Raw genomic sequence first — 21,603 nt, 5'->3', positions numbered from 1 at the left:
GTAGATCACATTGGGTAGTATGGGCATTTTAACAACACTAAGCCTTCCAATCCATGAGCATGAGATGCCTTTCCATTTATTTGTACCTTTCTTTGATTTCTCTTAGCAACATTTTGTAGTTTTCACTGTAAAAGTGTTTCTCTAACTTGGTTAAGTTTATTCCTAAGTATTTCATCCTTTTTGATGCCATATGCAGAAAGCTGAAACTGGATCCCTTCCTTACACCTTATACAAAAATTAACTCAAGATAGATTAAAGACTTAAACATAAGACCTAAAACCATAAAAACCCTAGAAGAAAACCTAGGCAATACCATTCAGGACATAGGCATGGGCAAACACTTCATGACTAAAACACCAAAAGCAATGGCAACAAAAGCCAAAATAGAGAAACGGGATCTGATTAAACGAAATAGCTTCTCCACAGCAAAAGAAACTACCATCAGAGTGAATAGGCAACCTACAGAATGGGAGAAAAGTTTTGCAATCTATCCATCTGACAAAGGGCTAATATTCAGAATCTACAAAGAACTTAAATTTACATGAAAACAAAACAACCCCATCAAAAAGTGGGCAAAGGATATGAACAGACACTTCTCAAAGACATTTATGCAGGCAACAAACATATGAAAAAAGCTCATCGTCACTGGTCATCAGAGAAACGCAAATCAAAATCATCTCATACCAATTAGAATGTCAATCATTAAGAAGTCAGGAAACAACAGATGCTGGAGAGGATGTGGAGAAATAGTAACGCTTTTACACTGTTGGTGGGAGTGTAAATTAGTTCAACCATTATGGAAGACAGTGTGGCGATTCCTCAAGGATCTAAAACTAGAAATACCATTTGACCCAGCAATCCCATTACTGGGTATATACCCAGAGGATTATAAATCATTCTATGATAAAGACACATGCACACTTATGTTTATTGCAGCACTGTTCACAATTGCAAAGACTTGGAAACAACCCAAATGCCAATCAATAATAGACTGGATAAAGAAAATGTGGCACATATACACCATGGAATACTATGCAGCCATAAAAAAGGATGAGTTCATGTCCTTTGCAGGGACATGGATGATGCTGGAGACCATCATTCTCAGCAAACTAACACAAGAATAGAAAACCAAACACCGCATGTTCTCACTTATAAGTGGGAGTTGAACAATGAGGACACATGAACACAAGGAGGGGAATATCACACACCAGGGCCTGTCGGGGAGTGGAGTCTAGGGGAGGGATAGCATTAGGAGAAATACCTAATGTAGATGACAGGTTGATGGGTGCAGCAAACCACCATGGCACATGTATACCTATGTAACAAACCTGCATATTCTATACATGTATCCCAGAACTTAAAGTATAATAAAAAATAAAATAAAATAAATAAATGGAATTTTTTTCTTAAATTTTCTTCTTAGATTGGTCACCATTAATATGTAGAAATGCAATGGATTTTATGTATTGCTTTTGGAAATCCTGCAAATTTTCTGACATCATTTATTAGTTATAATACTTTTTATTGCATATGGAATCTTTAGGGTTTTCTACATATAAGATCATGTCATCTGTGAATAGAAACAATTTTACTTCATCTTTTCCAGTTTAGATTTCTGTTACTTCTCTTTCTTGTCTAATTTTTCTAGCTAGGAATCCCAGTACTTCAACAATAGTAATATTGAGGGTGGGCATCCTTTCCTTATAGTGTGCATCCATTAACATAGATCTATAATTATTTGTTACTTTTGTGTTTAAAATTTATACCATATTTAAAAGTGATTTACACACTTATATTACAATACTACACAATAAACCTTTACCAGAAGGTTTATATTTTCATATGATTTTGTGTTGCTATTTATCATCCTTTTTCTTCAAGTTGAAGGATCCCTTCAGCATTTCTTGTGGGGCAGATTGAGTGGCGATCAACTTCCTCTCCTTTTGTTTATCTGGGAAGTCTTAATCTCTCCTTCATTTTAGAAGGACAGTTTTATAAAATATAATGTTCTTCGTGGGCAGGTTTTGTTCTTCAGTAATTGAATATATTATTTCACTCCTTTCTAGCCTGCAAGGTTTTGCTAAGAAACCAGCTGATAGTTTAATAGAAGCTCCCTTGTATGTGATGAGTCATTTTTTCCTGCCACTTTCAAGATTCTGTCTGTGTGACTTTTGACAGTTTGATTTTGATGGGTCTCAGTGTAGGTCTCTTTAGATTTATTCCAACTGGAGTTGTTTATTGAATTTGTGTGTCCTTTTCTCTCATCAAATTTGGAGAGTTTTCAGCCATCATTTCTTCAAATAAGCTCTCTACTCATTTCTCTTTTCTCCTTTTGTGATTTCCATCATGCATATGTTGTTCTGCTTGTTGGTGCCCCATAAATCCCTTAGGTTATCCTCATTTTTCTTCACTTTGTTTTTTTTTTTTTTTCTTCTCTTTCTCAATAATTTCAAAGTCCTATCATTGAGTTTACTAATTCTTTTTTCTGCCTGGTCAATTCTGCTATTGAATCCCTCCAGTGAATTTCTCCAATTCAATTATTAGATACTTCAGTTCCAGAATTTCTGTTTGATTCATTTTTATAGTTTTATTTATTTGTTGATATTCTCATTTTGTTTATATGTTGGTTTCCTAATTTTGTTTAGTTGCCTGTGTTCTTTTTAAATTCTTCAATTATTCTGGTGATGCTTATTTTGAGTTTTTGTCGGTAATTTATATATGTCTTTAGGGGTGCTTTCTGGAGGTTTAAATTATTCCTTTGAATAGTCCATATTTCTTTGTTTCTTCATATGTCTTATTATATCTTGTTGAGACTAACATTTGAAAGCTCAGCTACCTTTCTCAGTCTTTGTGGTCTGGTTGCATACAAGGAGGACATTCTCCAGTTAGCCCAGTTAAAGACTCTAGAGACCTCCTAATCCTTTCCTGGGAATGCATACTCTTCTGGGATTGTGCATATAAACATCTAATTGAAGAGATTTATCAGTTTCCATTCAGGAGTTCCCCTTGATACTGCCATCTCTCTGTTTCTGTAGTAAACTAGGGTATTGGAGCTCCACATAATGTCTGTCTATAGTCTACAGACTCTGGTGCCAAGCCAAGCCACATAGATCACTTTTGTTCTCAGCAAGCCCCCAACCTGGCATCCCATTGCTGTCAGTTCTTAGATTCAGGCAAGACAGAAACCAGTCTTTTAGATAACACCCTGAAAAGTTAGAATGTTGGACATTCAGCTTCTTTTCCCCACTAGGGTAAGTCAAGAGGTAGGGGTTTCCTCTCAGTTACAATGTACCAAGCTGGGAGAAGTGTCTCTGGTGAAGAAATGCCATGAATTTTCCTACTGGGTTTTGGTGAGGTTGACTTTGCCCTTGCTTGGAGTGCAGCAACCTTTTAACTCATTTCTGAATTTGTCATAAAGGCAATTGTTCCATAAATTGTTATTCAATCCATGGGGGAAGGAGGGTCTTTTGTTTTCTATTCGCTATCTTGCCGATGGCACTCCTGGAATATTATTTTAATATGGGAGATATTACATGTTTGCTAAATGAGGATGATCCAATAGGGAAGGAAAATTTGGTGATGCAAAAGAGAAGAATAGAACTGCTTCAGGAGCATAGTCCCTAAGTAGGAAAGAAGAGATAGAATCTAGTTCATAAATGGTAGTATTGACCTTGAATATTTACACAAATTATTTCAACGATTATAACAGAAAGAAAGGTGGGATATGTGGGCACAGATGCAGGTAAGTGATTGGATATGGGGCATCAGTTTGTGAAGATTCTCTTACTGCTTCTACATTTTCTTTGAAGGAAGAAGCAAGGTCGTCAGTTGAAAGTGTGAAGGGTGAGGAGGTGTTGGCAGTTTGAGGATAGGGGAGATGGTATGACACAGTCTTCTTAGAGAGTGAGTGATTTTACTAGGAAATTATGCAAGAATTGTTTGGCTGTATTGAGTACTAATTTGAGATTTTTCATGATGAGTTTAAAATGATACTAGGTAGTGCAGTTTTTAAAATTTTCTCTATCGTAAGTGTCCATCAATGGATGAATGGATGAAGAAAGTGAAGTATACATACACAATGTAACACTACTCAGCCATAAAAAGAATAAAATCCTGTCATTTACAGCAACATGAATGAGCCTGGAGGAATTTATGTTAAAGGAAATAAGCCAGGCACAGGAAGACAAATACTGCATTATCTCACTCATACGTGGAATCTAAAAAATTTGATCTCATAGAAGTGAGTAGAATGGTGGTTATCAGAGGCTAGGGTGATTGCGGGGAGGGAAGATAGAGACATGTTGGTCAGAGGATACATAATTAGAGTTAGATAGGAGAAATAAATTTCAAGAGATCTATCACATAGCAAAATGACTATAGTTAATGATGATACTATATTCTTGGGTGCAGCACACCAACATGGCACAAGTATACATATGTAACAAACCTGCACGTTGTGCACATGTACCCTAGAACTTAAAGTATAATTAAAAAAAAAAAAGAAAAACAGAGTTGATGTTACATATTAGCACCACAAAAATAATAACTATGTGAAGTGTTCCATTTATTAATTGGTTAGATTTAGCCATTCCAAAATGTATATATACTTTAAAACATCATGTTTACAAGATAACAACACACATTTTTTGTCAATTAAAAAAATAAAACATAAAAGAAAATTTTTTATCCAGCAATGTTCAGCTGCTTGGCTGCACAGGAAGTAGGAATTTGAGTTTACCATGGTTGGGGCTTTGTCAGGGAAGTATGGCACAGAGAGAGGGGACAAGGAAGTTAAGACTGTTTGCAAGGAATTGATTAAAATGATGGACCATGGAATATGGGCTCTGTGAGGAGGGAAGTGAGGACATTAAAGGAAACAAGATGACAGAGAGTGAAAAGGAGCTTAGGGTCAATGGATTGGAGCTCTTTATGGGGTGGAAGGATTATTGTAGTGAGGAGTGCCAGAATAATTGAACTGGAATGGTAATAAGAGGTGGCTAGAGTATGGAATGTTTTAAATGAAAATGTTGGGAGTACTGTAATTAATGATGATGAAGTTGCCAAGGATGACAGGGAAAGGGTAAAGTGGACAACAGTAAACTGGACTTCATTAAAAATGGAGAGTGACTCAAGAGGTATTTGATTAGAATAATTAAGAAAGCATGATCTTCAAAGAAGCTTGGGTTTTAGAGGAAGGAGGTAGAAAAAGTGGTCCAAAAACAACATTGAGAAGCAAGGAGGTAACTATCTTAACAGGATTACTGCAGCCTTGTCTTGCTCTCCTGATGATCCATTATCCATCCTGAAACTAGAGTGCTCTTTCTAAACTACAATCTGATTTTACTACCTTGATTTTTAAAATCGTTTTATAGAGTCCCACTGTCTATAGATGATGAATACCTGAATGTGTCAGGAGAAAGGAGTGTAAATGGAGAGGTTATATGTATTTCAGAAAGATTTAGGAAGTGGAATCAACAGACCTTGGTGATTGATTAAATGTGAGTTATAAAAGATGAATCGAGGTGAGTTTCAAGTTTCTTTTCTGTATTAAAATTTTGATAAGATCTAATTAATAAGCATTTGCTGAGTGTTAATTTTATTAACTGAGCTGAGAACTGTTAGAGAACCAAAGATGGAAGATTCCTTTTCTTAGTGTAAGATGTAGAGTCCCTGAAATGAATAAAATAAGTAAATAAATATGAGAAGCATAATTAGCTTATGCCAGACACAAATGTAAATTGAGTTGATACCTACCAAATATTTAATTTCAAAGAGGAAATAGATTATTCAAAGAAGCTGCCTTGAATAAATGAATTTTTAGCTATATTTTGAAGGAGAAGGTAGTCATTTAATCAGATGGTCCTTTAATTAATTTCTCCTGTGATTTCAAGGAGAAAAATTACAAGTGAAAAGGCAAGAATGGACTCCAGTCAGCAAAAGGACAGTAAGCATACCAACTTAACTAAAATGAAGGGATATATTGAAGCCTACTAAAAGGCAAGTCTAGCCACACAGTAGTTTATTCCACTACTATACTGCTTAGATAACTAGCAACTCTTAACATGAAAATGGAATATAGCATATAGTCAGGATTACTAGGTATCTAGTAGAGCAAGAGAAGATCATTTGTAGATATGTGACCTGTATTGGAGTTACCAGTAAGGCAGCTGCACCACTGCTTGATTTACCATTGATTTATTCAACAAACATTTAATGTATACCTACCAGGATTCAGACATTGTCCTAAGTGCAAAGCATGCTGAGATGAAGACACATTCCCTATCCTCAAGATACTCACAGTCTTGTGGCAATGATAAACAAGCATAAGACAACATGAGAAATTCTTTTAGGCAATGCATAGGGTGCTGTAAGAACAAAGAGGAAAGGTACTTAATCCAACCTGGAGAGTTATGAATGACTGCCTGCAGGGCACAACTAGTAAGCTAAGTCATGAGTATTGAATATGAACTAGGCAGGGGAAGAGGGATGAGGCAGTGAATAAGAATGTTTCAGTTAGAGGGAACTATATGTATAAGAGTTGGGCTACAGAGAATATGTCATATTGGCCTACATGGACTGCTATGTCAAGTGCAAGGAAGGGTTGATAAAAGAGGCTACAGAGGTTAGCCAGGGCCACATTGTGCAGACCCTTGTAGGCAATCTTGAGGAGATTGGTCTTTACCCTATTGTAATGGGGAACTACTTAAGAGATTCTAAGCTAAATTTCATTGGAAAGAGTATTTTGACTGATATATGGCGCTTAAATGGAGACAGGTGTTAGTTAGGTTTCAAATGCTATTAAGGTGGTAGTATTAGCTACTCTTGCCAGCTCACTAGAAGTGGAGGAGAGGATGAACAAAAGAGTTTCTGCTACAGATTATCTCAGAGGTCAGCAGACTTTTATCTGTAAAGGACCAGTGCTATGGACTGAATGTGTTTTCTACAAATTTATATGTTGAAGCCCTAACTCCCAATGTGATGGTACTTGAAGATGGAACCTTTGGGAGCTAATTAGGTTATTAGGGTGGAGTCCTCATGATGGAATTAGTGCCATTATAAGAGAGAGCACATTCTCTCTCTATCATTTGAGGATATAGCAACAAGGTAGCCATCTGCAAACCGAGAAGAGGGCCCTCACCAGGAACCAAATGGCCTGGGACCCTCATCTTAGACTTCCCAGCTTCCAGACAGTGAGAAATAAATATCTGTTGTTTAAGCTACCCAGTCTATTGTAATTTTGTTATAGCAGCCTGAACTGACTAACACAGCCAGATAGTAAATATTTTAGGCTTTTCTGGGGCCATGTACAATCTCTGTCCCATGGTTGTCTTAGTAGGCTCAGGCTGTTTTAATAAAATACCATAGCCTAGGTGGCTTAAACAACAGACATTTATTTCTCACAGTTCTGGAGGCTATGAAATCCAACATCAGGGCACCAGCATAGTCAAGTTCTGGTGAGGACTCTCTTCCTGGCTTGCAGATGGCTGCCTTCTGCCTTCTTGCTGTATCTTCACATGGTGGAGAGATAAAGGGCTCCATCTCATCCCTTGTTATAAGAGCACTAATACCATCATTAGGAATCTACCCTCATGGCCTAATTATCTCCTAAAGTCTTCATCTCCAGATACCATCACATTGGGGATTAGAACTTTAACATATGGACTTAGGGGAGACTCAATTCAGTCTATTACATTCCACCCCTAGATTCCCCAAATTCATATTCTTCTCACATAAAATATATACATTCCATCCAAACAACCCCAAGTCTTAACTCATTCCAGCATCCACTCTAAAGATGAAAATTCCAAAGTCTCAACTAAATCTCATCTAAATTAGATATGGGTGAGACTTGAGGTACAATTTATCCTGAGGCAAAATTTCTTCTCCTGTGAAACCAGATAAGTATGTGCTTCCAAAATAGGATGGTGGAACAGGCACAATAGAGACATTCCCATTCCAAACAGAGAGAAATAAGGCCGGGTGCCAGGTGGCTCATGCCTGTAATACCAGCACTTTGGAAGGCTGAGGCAGGCAGATCACTTGAGGTCAGGAGTTCAAGACCAGCCTGACCAACACAGCAAAACCTCGTTTCTACTAAAAATACAAAAATTAGCTGGGCGTGGTGGTGGGCACCTGTAGTCCTAGCTACCAGGGAGGTGGAGGCAGGAGAATCACTTGAACCCAGGAGGTGGAGGCTGCAGTAAGCTGAGATCATACCACTGCACTCTAGCCTAGGCGACAGAGTGAGACTCTGTCTCAAAAAAACAAACAAACAAAAAAAACGGGCAGGGACGGGGGAGAAATGAGAAGGAAAAAGTGATGGGTCCCAGCTAAGCCCAAAATTTAGCAGCAGCCCTGCCCTTGAGACTCTTTGAGGTGACTACGCCTTTTGAAACTGAGGGAGAACTAGCCCTGCCCCTTGGGCCTGTGGTGGGAATGGTGCCCTGATGATCTCTAAATTGCCTTTAGCCTCACTCTTCCCTTTTCTTGAGGAATAAATAGCATATGCACAACTCTCTCAATTTTGTCCCATTTTCTCTGTTCTTTTTGGTCCCAGCTGGCAGTTTTTCTGCTGGTATAATCCCATCTCTGTTTATGGCTTCTGTTGAGATGGCTGAGTAGGACCATGGTTCATGCACACACTTATCTCCTTATCAAATGTGGATCAGCCGCACCCTTAGTATTCCCTTTCAAACATACTCTCTCATTCTTTGCAATATGGATAAACTGAGAGTTTTCTAAATCTCTTAAGTCCTGGTTCCTTTTTGTTTAACAGTTCCTTCTTCAATTCATTTATCTCTTCTCACATTTTACTATAAGCAGTCAGAAGGAACCAACTGCTCTCTCATCACTTTGCAGCTAAGTTTTTTGCCACTTTATAAAAAGTGTCACTTTTTTTTTCCATTGTCCAGTAGCATGTTCCTCTTTTCCATCTGAGACCTCATCAGAATGGCCTTTACCATTCATATTTCTACCAGCATTCTGTTTACAATTATTTATATTCTCTAGGAACATGGAGGCTTTCTCTCCAGCTGTCCTCTTTTTTTTCTGACCTCTTACCAGAAATACCATTAGCAATCCCTTCACAGTAATCTAGGCTTTTTTCTAGCATGTACCTCAAAACTCTTACAGCGTCTCCCCCATTACTCATTTCCAAAGCTGCTTCCACAGTTTTAGGTATTTGTTAGAGCAGTACCCTACTTCTCAGTACCAATATCTATATTAGTCAGTATTCTCCAGAGAAACAACATGGCACATGTATACAGATGTAACAAATCTGCACGTTGTGCACATGTACCCTAGAACTTAAAGTATAATAAAAACATTTTTAAAAAAAGAACCAGGAGAATCAATCTAAGTTCTAGTCGAAGTTCAAAGGCCTAAAATGGAAGGTTGATGATGTAAGTTTCAGTCCAAGTACAGGAAAAGACCAATATCCCAGCTCAAGCAGGCAGACAGAATTATCCCCGCATTGCAGAAGGCAATGTACTCTACTCAGTTTATTGATTTAAATGCTAATTTCTTCCAGAAACACTCTCACAGATACACCCAGAATTAATGTTTAGCCCCGTATCTGGGCACCCCATGGTACAGTCAAATTGACACGTAGAGTTAACCATTACAGTGATTTTCTTTGTTTTGTTTTTGTTTTATTACACTTTTAAAGTGTAAAATCCATTTTTTATCTTGCAAGCCAAACAAAATAGGTCACACACTATATTTGACCCATAAGCTATAGTTTGTTGAACTGTGCATCATCTCACTGCAATGACCAAACTGAATAAGGGTTAGTGGTACTCACTTTTGTCACTGTAAGGAAAGGGTTCTCAATGTTTTTAGGTTATAGACCCTATAGAATTCTACACACACACACACACACACACACAAATTTTGCATATTATTCCACACACCCTAGGACAAGAACTCCAACTGTAGGGCACCACCAAATGAATAGCCCTATTTCAGAGTATCAGTTGTATCAGACAGTCTTTCAATTAAGTGCAGTAGCTATGGATTTTCAAGCATCCAGTTGGGGTATACCTTGAAAGCACTTGTATAAGGCATACCTGCCATCACAGACAAGTGTTGGCTTATAATGAGGAAATAATATAGGTACATGGAGGTGATGCCCCAATAGTCCATTCTGCTTCTCTCCTGTAAAGCTCAAGACTATTAGAAGGGAAAGACATTTTCTGCAGAAGATAAGTTGCCTTCTATCTGCATATTTGACTTAGGCAATAGGATTTTCTGTAATATTCTCAGAGGGTTTTTTTCTGTGTGTAGGTAACCCTTCTGTTTCTACACATATCTCATGATCTTTTCTTGTTGTTGAAAATCTGGAACATTTTAGATAACATTTTGTGGAAACTGAGTTCTGACGTCCCCAGAGTAATTGTTGCATATTTTTGTGTATTTGTTTGTATTTTGTGTATTTGTTTGTTTTGTGTATTTTTTGTTGTCTGTGGTAATTCTGTGGAGTCTTTGTCCCCTGCAGTGTGTAGCCACTGATGTCTCTGCTCAGGTTTTATTTTTACTTCTTATTTTTATTTTTAACTGTGGTTTCCTAAGCATTGCACTGGGATCACCATAGCCCAGTGGCTCTCAATTGGGGTCTATTTTGCCCCCCAGGGGACCTTTGGCATTGTCTGGAGACATTTTTTGTTGTCACAACTGGAGAGGAAGACGCTGCTGACACCTGGTGACAAAAAGACTATCTGGCCCAGATGTCCATAGGCCTACTTGAAGCATCAGGTTGAGAATTCCTGATATAGTTTAGAGGCCAGCCAACTATTGATCAGAGGTTATGCTTAAAAAACTTAATCTAATAAGGCTTCCACCCTTTGCCAGAGGATCTGTGTGTTGTTTGAGGCATACACTCAAAGTTTGAGCTGTTTACAAGTAATATGGTTTGGATGTTTGTCTCCTCCAAATCTCATGTTGAAATGTGATCTCCAGTGTTAGAAATGGGGCCTGATGGGAGTTATTTGGGTCATGAGGGCAAATCCCTCATGAATGGCTTGGTGCCTGCCCCTCAGTAATGAGTTCAGACAAGATCCAATTGTTTAAAAGAGCCTGGCACTTCTTCCCTCTCTCTCGCTCCCTCTCTCACTATGTGTCGTGCTAGCTCCCCTTCACCTTCTGCCATGATTATGAGCTTCCTGAGGCCCTCACCAGAAGCAGATGCCAGCACTATGCTTTCTGTACAGCCTGCAGAACCATGAGCCAAATAAACCTCTTTTCTTTACGAGTTACCTAGCCCCAGATACTTCTCTATAATGATGCAAACAGACTAACCCAAGAAGTTTGTCCTGGTTTTTACTTTCTGTCATTCTCATGTTTCCTACAAAAACCCTCATTTTCACCCAGAGACATGTAAATAACTAGGGCCATTTCCAGTCTCTCTTCAGTGTGCACACAGCAGTGCATGCATATGCAACCTTCCAAATACTAGGGATGTGTGGGAGCTTTTCAAGGCCCATTATAGCTTTCTCACTCCCTATATAGCCTGGTTAGATTTCTGGCTGTTCTTCGGGTCTGTTGTTTGCTCCAACCAGTATGGCTTCCGTAATTGTTTTTGATAACACCCAGGTGCATAGGGGTTTTATGAATGCTCTGCTCCAAATCACGTTAGTCATCTTTGACAGCAAAGCTGCCGGTTTTCTTGGTTTAGCCCACCTTCGTGGAACTACTGCTGATTGGAGCTAGGGGTGGAGGAATAGGAGTGGGAGCACCCCATGCTAAAATACACCACAGATTCCCACTATTTTTACCCAAGGTTCAGTAGTTTTTTGTAAATAAATACTTGCTTTTTAAAAGAAATTGCATTGTGTATGTTTAAAATACATGACATGATATTATGAGATACATATAGATAGTAAAATTGTTACTATAATGAAGCAATTAACATATCAATCATCTCACATAGTTACCCATTTTTTGTGGCAAGAACAGCTACAATTAACTCATTTAGAAAAAATCCAAAACACATTGCACTATTATAAACTATAGTCTTCATGTTGTTGTGTAACAGATATCTAGATCTGTTCATTCTACATATCTGCTACTTTGTGTCCTTAGCCATACATCTCCCATTTCCTCACCCATGCCCCTACCCTTGGCCCTGGTAACCACTGTTTTATTCTCTCTATATATTTAATTGACTTTTTTTTAAGATTCCAGATACAAATGAGATCATGCAAATTTTTTTTCTGTATCTGGTTTATTTCACTTAGCATAATGTCCTCCAGGTTCATCCATATTATGACAAATGGCAAGATCTCCTTTTTAAAAAGCTGAATAATATTCCATTGTCTATATATACCACAGTTTTTTTTACATTCATCCATCAACAGACATTTAGGTTGTTTCCATACCTTGGCTTTCATGAATAATGCTGCAATTAACATGGAAGTGCAGGTATCTTTATGAGGTAGTACTTTCATTTCCTTTGGGCATATACTCAGAAGGCAAAAGAATGAAATTGGACCTTTATCATCCTACACACAAATCAGCTCAAAATGGATAAAGACTTAAACAAGGATAAGACCTGAAACCATAAAACTCCTAGAAGAAAACATGTTGTAAAGCTCCTTGACATTGGCCTTAGCAATTATTTTTTTGGATCTCACACCAACTGCTTAGGCTACAGAAACCAAAATAAATAAATGAGACAGCATCAAACTAACCAGCTTATGCACAGCAAAGGAAAACAATCAACAAAATGAAAAGATATCCTGGGGATTAGGAAAAAATATTTGCAAACTGTATTTGTGATAAGGGATTAATATCCAAAAATTTATAAAGAATTCATACAACTCAATAGCAACAGAACACATAACCCAATTAAAAAATGGTCAATGAATCTGAATAGACATTTCCCCAAAGAAGACATACAAATGACCAACACCTATATGATAAGATGCTCAACATCACTAATTATAAGAGAAATACAAATCAAAACTACTCTGATATACCACCTGACACCCATTAGAATACCTATTGTCAAAAAGACAAGAGATAACAGGTGTTGGAAAGGGTGTGGAGAAAAAGGAACTTTTGTACACTGTTGGTGGGAATGTAGATTGGTATAGCAATTATAGGAAACAGTATTATTACTAAAGAAATTAAAAATAGAATAAATACTTCTCAATTTGCTGTATACCTTTGGACAATTTCCAGAGTCTTAAAATGGTTCTTTTTAAATTTTGGCCAGTTTTATCAATACTTTTGGGGGAGAGAATTTGCCAAGGTCCTCATTGTGTTTTTCTAAAAGAAGTCTCACCTCCAGACTCCCAAGGCTGTACTTTGAGACACATTAGTGTACTAGGCTGTGGGGTTGCACGACTTGGGTTCATGTCCTAGCTCTACCACCTAATGATTATATTCTTACAAAGTTACTTAGCATCTCTGAGCTTTAATTAGTTGTCCTTAAAATGAGAATGATAATACCAATGAAAGTGAATGTGAGAGGTACAGGTATAGCAGTTTTTAAAAACTATTGCTTAATATCTTAAAATGTGGATAAACCACAGTTTATTCAGCGATTCTTCCACTTCCCCACTGATAGACATTTAGTCTTTTTTCTAATTATTTTTACTATTATAACCATCACTATTATGAATATCCTTATATGCTGCTCCACATGTGTGACACTTTCTATAAGATAAATACTGAGAGGTGAACTACTATTTGCCCAAAGGAAAATAAGTCATTATATCAAAAAGACACCTGTATGTGTATGTTCATCACAGCACAATTTACAATGGCAAAGATATGGAACCAACCTCAGTACCCATCAACCAATAAGTAGATAAAGAAAATGTATATATACACCTTGGAATACTACTCAGCCATAATAAAGAATGAAACAATGTATTTTGCAGCAACTTGGATGGAGCTTGAGACCATTATTCTAAGTGAAGTAACTCAGGAATAAAAAACCAAATACAGTATGTTCTTACTTATAAGTGGGAGCTAAGCTATGTTATGCAAAGGCATACAGAGTGGTATAATGGACATTGGAGACTCAGAAGGGGAGAGGGAAGGAGGGGGATAAGGAATAAAAAACTACATATCAGTTTCAGTGTACACTACTACTCAGGTGATGGGTGCACTGAAATCTCTGACTTGGTAATATACAATTCATCCATGTAACCAAAAACCACTTGAGCCCCAGAAGCTATGAAATAAAAAAATATATATTAAAAGATAAAATAAATAAATAAAGTACAAGAGTAAAAAAGATAAATACTGAGAGGTGAATTTCTAGGTCAAATATGCACATTTTAAATTATTTTCATAGAAACTTGCTGATGCCATATAGTATAACTTTAACAATATTTACTCCTACTACCAATGTTTGCAAGTATGCATTTTTCCCCACATCCTTTAAAACACATTTTAATCAGCCTTTAAAATTTTTGTTGCTCTGATTGGTATAAAATGGTATCACATTTTGGTTTAAATACCCATTTCTTTGATTATTAACAAGGCTGGGGGCAGTTCATATGTATACCGGTCACTTCTGGTGACTTTCCTTAGTGATATCCTTTACCTATTTTTCTGTTGGGTTTTTATCTTTAATGATCTCAGAGGTTTATTCTATATGCTGGATATTAATCCTTTTATGAGGCCGGGCGCGGTGGCTCAAGCCTGTAATCCCAGCACTTTGGGAGGCCGAGACGGGTGGATCACTAGGTCAGGAGATCGAGACCATCCTGGCTAACACGGTGAAACCCCGTCTCTACTAAAAAATACAAAAAACTAGCCGGGCGAGGTGGCAGGCGCCTGTAGTCCCAGCTACTCAGGAGGCTGAGACAGGAGAATGGCCCGAACCTGGGAGGCGGAGCTTGCAGTGAGCTGAGATCCGGCCACTACACTCCAGCCTGGGCGACAGAGCAAGACTCCGTCTCAAAAAAAAAAAAAAAAAAAAAAAATCCTTTTATGTTACAAATATTTTTTCCTGTTACTTGTCTTTTAACTTTGCTTTTATATTGTTTGCAGAACAGAAGGTATTTATTTTAATATAGACAAATTTATCTCTATGCCTTTTGTGTCATATTAAAACAACCTTTCTTACCTCAAGGTTGTCAATATTTAATGTTTCACAGTTTTAATTTTTTGTACTTTAATCCATCAGAAATTTATTTTTTTGAATTATTTGAAGACATAACTTATTTTTTCTTTTCTTTTGTAAATTGGGTCACACACTTTATTTACCTTTTCTAAATGAGTAACCTAATGTATAGAAAGTCTTTGTTTTTTTGTAATTTTTTAATTTTGCTATAACTTCAAATTAACAGAAGGTTAGTTGCTAAAATAGTACAAGGACCTCCTGTATTAGTCTGTTCTCACACTGCCATAAAGAACTCCCAGAGAATGGTTAATTTATGAAGAAAAGAAATTTAATTAACTCACAGTTCCATAGGCTGTACAGGAAGCATGGCTAGGAGGCCTCAGGAAACTTAAAATCTTGGTAGATGGTAAAGGGGAAGCAAGCATGGTGGAGCAGGGGAGAGAGACAGCAAAGGGGGAAGTGCTACACACTTTTAAACAACCAGATCTCATGAGAACTCACTATCATGAGAGCAGCAAGGGGGGAATTTGCCCCCATGATCCAATCACCTCCCACCAGGTCCCTCCCCCAACATTGGGGATTACAATTCAACATGAGATTTGGGTGAGGACAAAGAGACAAACCATATCATTCCACCATTTCACTCCTAGCCCCTCCCAAATCTTATGTCTTTTCACATTTCAAAACCAATCACACCTTCCAACAGTCTCCTAAAGTCTTAACTCACTCCAGCACTAACTCAGAAGTTCAAGTTCAAAGTCTCATCTGAGACAAGGCTAGTCTCTTCCACCTATGAGCTTGTAAAATCAAAAACAAGTTTGTTACTTCCAAGATACAATGGGGGTACAGGCATTGGGTAAATGCTCCCATTCCAAATGGGAGAAATTGGCCAAAGCCAAGGGGCTACAGGCCCCATGAAAGTTCAAAACCCAATAGGGCAGTCATTAAATCTTAAAGCTCCAAAATAATCTCCTTTGATACCATGTCTCACATCCAGGTCATGCTGATTCAAGGGGTGGGTTCCCATGGCCTTGGGCAGCTATGCCCCTCTGGCTTTGCAGGGTACAGCGTCTGGGAGTGCTTTCACAGGCTGGCATTGAGTGGCTGTGGCTTTTCCAGGTGCATAGTGCAAGTTATTGGTGGATCTACCATTCTGGGGTCTGGAGGACGGTGGCCCTCTTCTCATAGTTCCACTAGGCAGTGCCCTAGTGGGGACTCTGTGTGGGGCCTCCAACCCCACATTTCTCCTCCACACTGCCCTAGGAGAGGTTCTTCATGAGGGCTCTGCCCCTGCAGTAGACTTCTGCCTGGATATCCAGGCATTTCCATCCATCCTCTGAAATCTATGCAGAGGCTCCCAAGCCTCAACTCTTGTCTTCTGGGCACCCATAGGCCCAATAATACATGGAAGCCACCAAGGGTTGGGGCTTGCATCCTCTGAAGCAATGGCCCAAGCTGTTCCTTGGTCCCTTTTAGCCATGGCTAGAGCTGAAGCAGCTGAGACATAGAGCCAAGGGACATGGGGGCCATGTCCCAAGGCTACATAGAGCAATAGGGCCCTAGGCATGGCCCACAAAACTCTTTTTTCCCTCTTGGCCTCAGGGCCTGTAATGGGAGGGGCTGCTGCAAAGGTCTCTGACATGCCCTGGAGACATTTCCCCCCATTGTCTTGGATATTAACATTTGGCTTCTCTTTGCTTATGGAAATTTCTGCAGCCTTGAATTCCTTCCAGAAAATGGTTTGTTTCCCACCACATGGTCTCACTGCAAATTTTCCAACCTTTTATACTGTTTCCCTTTTAACTATAAGTTCCAATTTCAGACCATCTCTTTGCAAATGCATATGAGTGTACACTGTTAGAAGCAGCCAGGCCACATCTTGAACACTTTGCTGATTAGACATTTCTTCTGCCAGATACCCTAAATCATCTCTCTCAAGTTGAAAGTTCCACAAATCCCTAGAGCAGGGCCACAATGCTGCCAGTCTCTGATAAAGCATAGCGAGAGTGACCATTACTCCAGTTCCCAATAAGTTCCTCATCTCCATCTGAGACCACCTCAGTATGGACTTCACTGTTCACATCGCTATCAGCATTTTGGTCAAAACTATTCAAGAAGTCTCTAGGAAGTTCCTAACTTTCCCTCACCTTTCTGTCTTCTTCTGAGCCCTCCAAACTGTTCCAATCTCTGCCTGTTACCCAGTTCCAAAGTTGCTTCCACATTTTCATGTATCTTTATAGCAATGCCCCACTTCCCTGGCAACAATTTTCTGTGTTTGTTTGTTCTCACTTGGCTATAAAGAACTACCTGAAACTGGGTACTTTATGAAGAAAAGAGGTTCAATTGACTCACAGTTCTGCAGGCTGTACAGGAAGCATGGCTGGGAGGCCTCAGGAAACTTATAATCATGGTGGAAAGTGAGGGGAAGCAAGCACATCTTACCATGGCAAAGCAGGAGAAAGTGAAGGCGAAAGTGCCACACACTTTTAAACAACCAGATCTTGTGAGAGCTCAGTCACTTTCAGGAGAACAGCAAAGGGGAATTCACCCCCATGATCCGATCACCTCCCACTAGGTCCCTCCCCTAACATTGGGGATTATAATTCAACATAAGATTTGGGTGGGGACACAGAGCCAAACCATATCACCTCCTATATATCCTCTACACACCTATGCTTCCTTCTTGTGATACTTGAATGGTTTCATATTCTAAATTTAGTACTTATATATTTTGAGTTTATCTTGATGACCTTCTGACAACATGACATATAGACACAAATTTATCTTTTCCCAAGTTCTATCTAGTTGTCCCAACACCATTTATTTAAAAATTCATCTTTTCCTCAATGACTTTTGCTGTCACTTTATTACATATCAGATTTCCATATGCATTTGGGTATATTTCTGGGCTTTTTATACTCTTCCATCATTTTATCTATTTAAATACAACATTACACCATTTTAATTATAGAAGTTCTACAGTATATTTTAATATCTGGTAAGGGGCAAGTCCCTCCCCTCAACCCTTATTGCTCTTGCTTATTTCTTGGTAGAAGACTTTTAGAAGGAAGTTTTCTGGATGCTGATTTCTGATGAACATGATCTTTTCCCTAGAGCTGAAATATGCTAATACCGTGATGCGCTTTGATTATGTCTGGCTTCGAGACCACTGCCGCTCAGCATCGTGCTACAACTCTAAGACTCACCAGCGCAGCCTGGATACTGCCAGTGTGGATTTATGTATCAAGCCAAAGAACATTCGTCTGGACGAGACCACACTCTTCTTTACTTGTGAGTGGACAGGAGACTTGATCTTCTTTGGGGGTACTCTTCTGAAGGACAGTTATTTTGTGGAAAATGGTTTGTTCCTTTCAAAAATAGGTTAATAGTTATTTTTCTTTTTTTCTTGTTTTGGAAGGATTTTTTGAAACATTTTTCTCTTCATATAAAATTGTTACAATCCACAGCTAACATTATACTTAATGGTGAGACTGAATGCTTTCCCTCTAAGACAGGGAACATGGCAAGGATGCCCACTCTTACCACTATTATTTAACATCCGCTCTCACCACTCTTATTTATCATAGTACTGAAAATTATATTACAGTAAGTCAAGAAAAATTAATAAAATTTGTACACAAAACTCTTTATTTGCAGATACATGATAGCCTAACATAGACTTCCTCAAGTAATCTGTAATAAAACTATGAAAACTAATAAATAAGTTCAGTAAGGTCACAGGACACAAGATCAACACACAAAAATCAATCATATTTCTATATACTTAAACATGCAGAAACTGAAATGAAAAATGACCATTTCAGTAGCTTCAAATAAATTTAAATATTTAGGTATCATCTAACAAAATATGTATAGGATCTATATTATAAAAAATTATTAAATGCTGATGAAAGAAATCAAAGAAGACATAAATACATGGAGAAGCAAATCATGTTCATGGATTGGAAGACTCAACATAATAAATGTCAGTTTTCTCCAAATTGATGTATAGTTTTAATGTAATTCCTGTCAAAACATAAGCAAGATTTTTTAATAATTATAAACAAGCTTCCTCTAAAATTTAAATGGAAATATACAGGCCCTAGGAAAGCCAACACAATTTTTAAAATGAAGAATTAAGTGGGAAGAAATCACTTCCTGATGTTAAGACTGCAGTAATCAAGACAATGTGGTATTGGTGGAGGGACAGATACATAGATCAATGGAACAGAATAGAGAACCCAGAAATAGATCCACAGAAATATAGTCAACTTATCTTTGGCAAAAGTGCAAAAGCCATTCAATGGAGGAAGGATAGTCTTTTCAATAATTGGTGCCGGAGCAATTGGATGTCCATAATCAAAAAATAAAAGAACCTCAACCCAAGTCTCACACCTTATATAAAAACCAACTCATAGTAGATTGTGGACGTAAATGTAAAACATAAACCTATAAAACTTCAAGAAAAGAACATATGAGAACATCTTAAGGTCCTGACTTGCACTAGGACTAAACTCTTAAAACTCAGCATAGAAAACAAGCAATGCAATTTTAAAATGGATAAAAGATATGCTCAGACATTTTCCTGAATAGGATATACAGATGGCAAATAAACGTATGAAAAGATGTTCAACATTATTAGCTGTTAGAGAAATGAAAGTTAATATCACAATGAGATTGCACTACATACCTATCAGAATGACTAAATTAAAAAACAGCAACTACACCAAATACTAGAGAAGATGCAGAGAAATTCTATCACTCATACATTGCTTATAGGAATGTAAAATGGTACACTCTAGAAAACAGTTTGGTAATTTCTTACAAAAAAACCAGACATGCAACCCAGAAATCACACTTCTGGGCATTTATCCCAAATAAATGAAAACTTATGTTCACATAAAACCCTGTACATTAATGTTCACATCAGCATTATTTGTAACAACCAAGAACTGGAAACTACCCAATGGTTGAATGGTTAAATAAACCATCCATATAATAAAATGCTACAGCAATGAAAAGGAACGAACTAATGACACATAACTTGGAAGAACCTCAGTTAAATTATGCTGAAGTGAAAAAGCCAATCTGCATTATTTCATTTATGTAACAGTCATGAAATAACATAATTATAGAGAACAGATTATTGGTTGCCAGAAGTTAGAGATGCAGGGGTAGGAGGTGGCAGATGTAGCTATAAAAGGGTAACACGAAGGAGTCATGGTTGAGTATCTTGATTGTGGTAGTGGTTACACAAAGTTACACATGTAATTACACTGCAAAGAGCTATGCACACAAATGAACATATGTTTAACTGGTTAAATCTGAATAAGCCCAATGGATTGTACCAATACCACTTTCTTGGTTTGGGTATTGTAGTGTGGCTGTATAACATGTTAACATCAAGGAAGTCTTGGGGAAGAGCTCATGGGACTTTCCTACACATTTCTTTTCAACATCCTATGAATCTATTATCTCCAAATAAAAAAGTTAAAAGAAAAAGCATTGGAGGAAAAACATGCTTACAATGCATGCATTGACTACTAATTTATGTACGATAGAAAAAAATGCCATAGAAAGGTTTATTTAAAAACAGGCAAAATATTAGCAAAATGTATGCCAAAGACTAAAAATCCTTAATATGTAAGGTGCTATTGCTAAATTGTAAGAAAAGTACAAGTATTCCAATAGAAAAATGTGAGAAAGGACTGAACGGACAAATCATTAAAGCAGGAGTCAGCAAACATTTTCTGTAAAGAGCCAGATGGTAAATATTTTTAAACTTTGTGGGCTATGTGAGTGAATGGAGCTATAAACAATATGTAACAAAATGGACAGATGTGTTCTGAAACAGGCATTACAAAACCAAGCACCAGATTTGACTCATAAACCATAGTTTGGTAGCCCCTGCATTAAAGAAACATAGATGTCTAACAAATATAAAAAGTATTCTTATTAGCCTTATTAGTAAGCAAATAAGTTAAAATTATTACAAGATAGCAGTTCTACTTTAGTTACCCAATTAGAAAAAAATATATTTTAAGTATAAGAATACTCCATTTTGATGGACACAATATGTGCTGTTGGAGGGAATGAAGGTAAGTAGACTTGCTAGAAAGTAATTTGATTATGTGTATCAGAACTCTTAAAAGTTTATATCTTTGAAATTTCTAAATACAAAGATACAAACTTTGAAGAAATGTAATACACGTTCTATTTCTAAATTATTAGAAATATGGTTAAAGATGATCACTAATAAATAATAGGAAAATTTTAAAAATAAATGTACATACGCAGAAGAATAGATTGGTTAGGTAAATCTTGGTAGTGTACATTTTGTAAGCTTTAAAAATTAATTTTAATGAAGGTTGAATTTTTAAAATGATAAAATTTAATTTTAAAAATTGTTAAAATGTTAAGCGACAATGGCAGAGTCCCAAATTTTATATATATGTAAATTACATAAACTATATTTATATATATATAAATTACATAAAATAGGAGAATATATAGAAAAACTGGAAGGA

General features: G+C 37.4%; 1 protein-coding gene across 6 annotated transcripts in view; it reads left to right on the top strand.

The window, feature by feature from the left end:
- TMLHE (trimethyllysine hydroxylase, epsilon) overlaps positions 1–21,603 on the top strand; it is a 103,782-nt gene that overhangs the window by 59,594 nt on the left and 22,585 nt on the right. For all 6 annotated transcript variants that reach the window (XR_013412908.1, XM_077989017.1, XM_077989015.1 and 3 more), the window contains one exon: positions 18,191–18,367. Coding sequence is in view for 5 of the 6 variants with exons in the window: in XM_077989015.1 (XP_077845141.1) it covers positions 18,191–18,367 (177 nt within the window). In the remaining variant the exon portion in view is untranslated. The remainder of the gene's footprint in view (positions 1–18,190; positions 18,368–21,603) is intronic.

Source organism: Macaca mulatta, chromosome X (assembly GCF_049350105.2).
Source record: "Macaca mulatta isolate MMU2019108-1 chromosome X, T2T-MMU8v2.0, whole genome shotgun sequence".
Lineage (NCBI taxonomy): Eukaryota > Metazoa > Chordata > Mammalia > Primates > Cercopithecidae > Macaca > Macaca mulatta.
The sequence above is the reverse complement of the archived record's forward strand: the minus strand, read 5'-3'. Positions and strand labels throughout refer to the sequence as shown.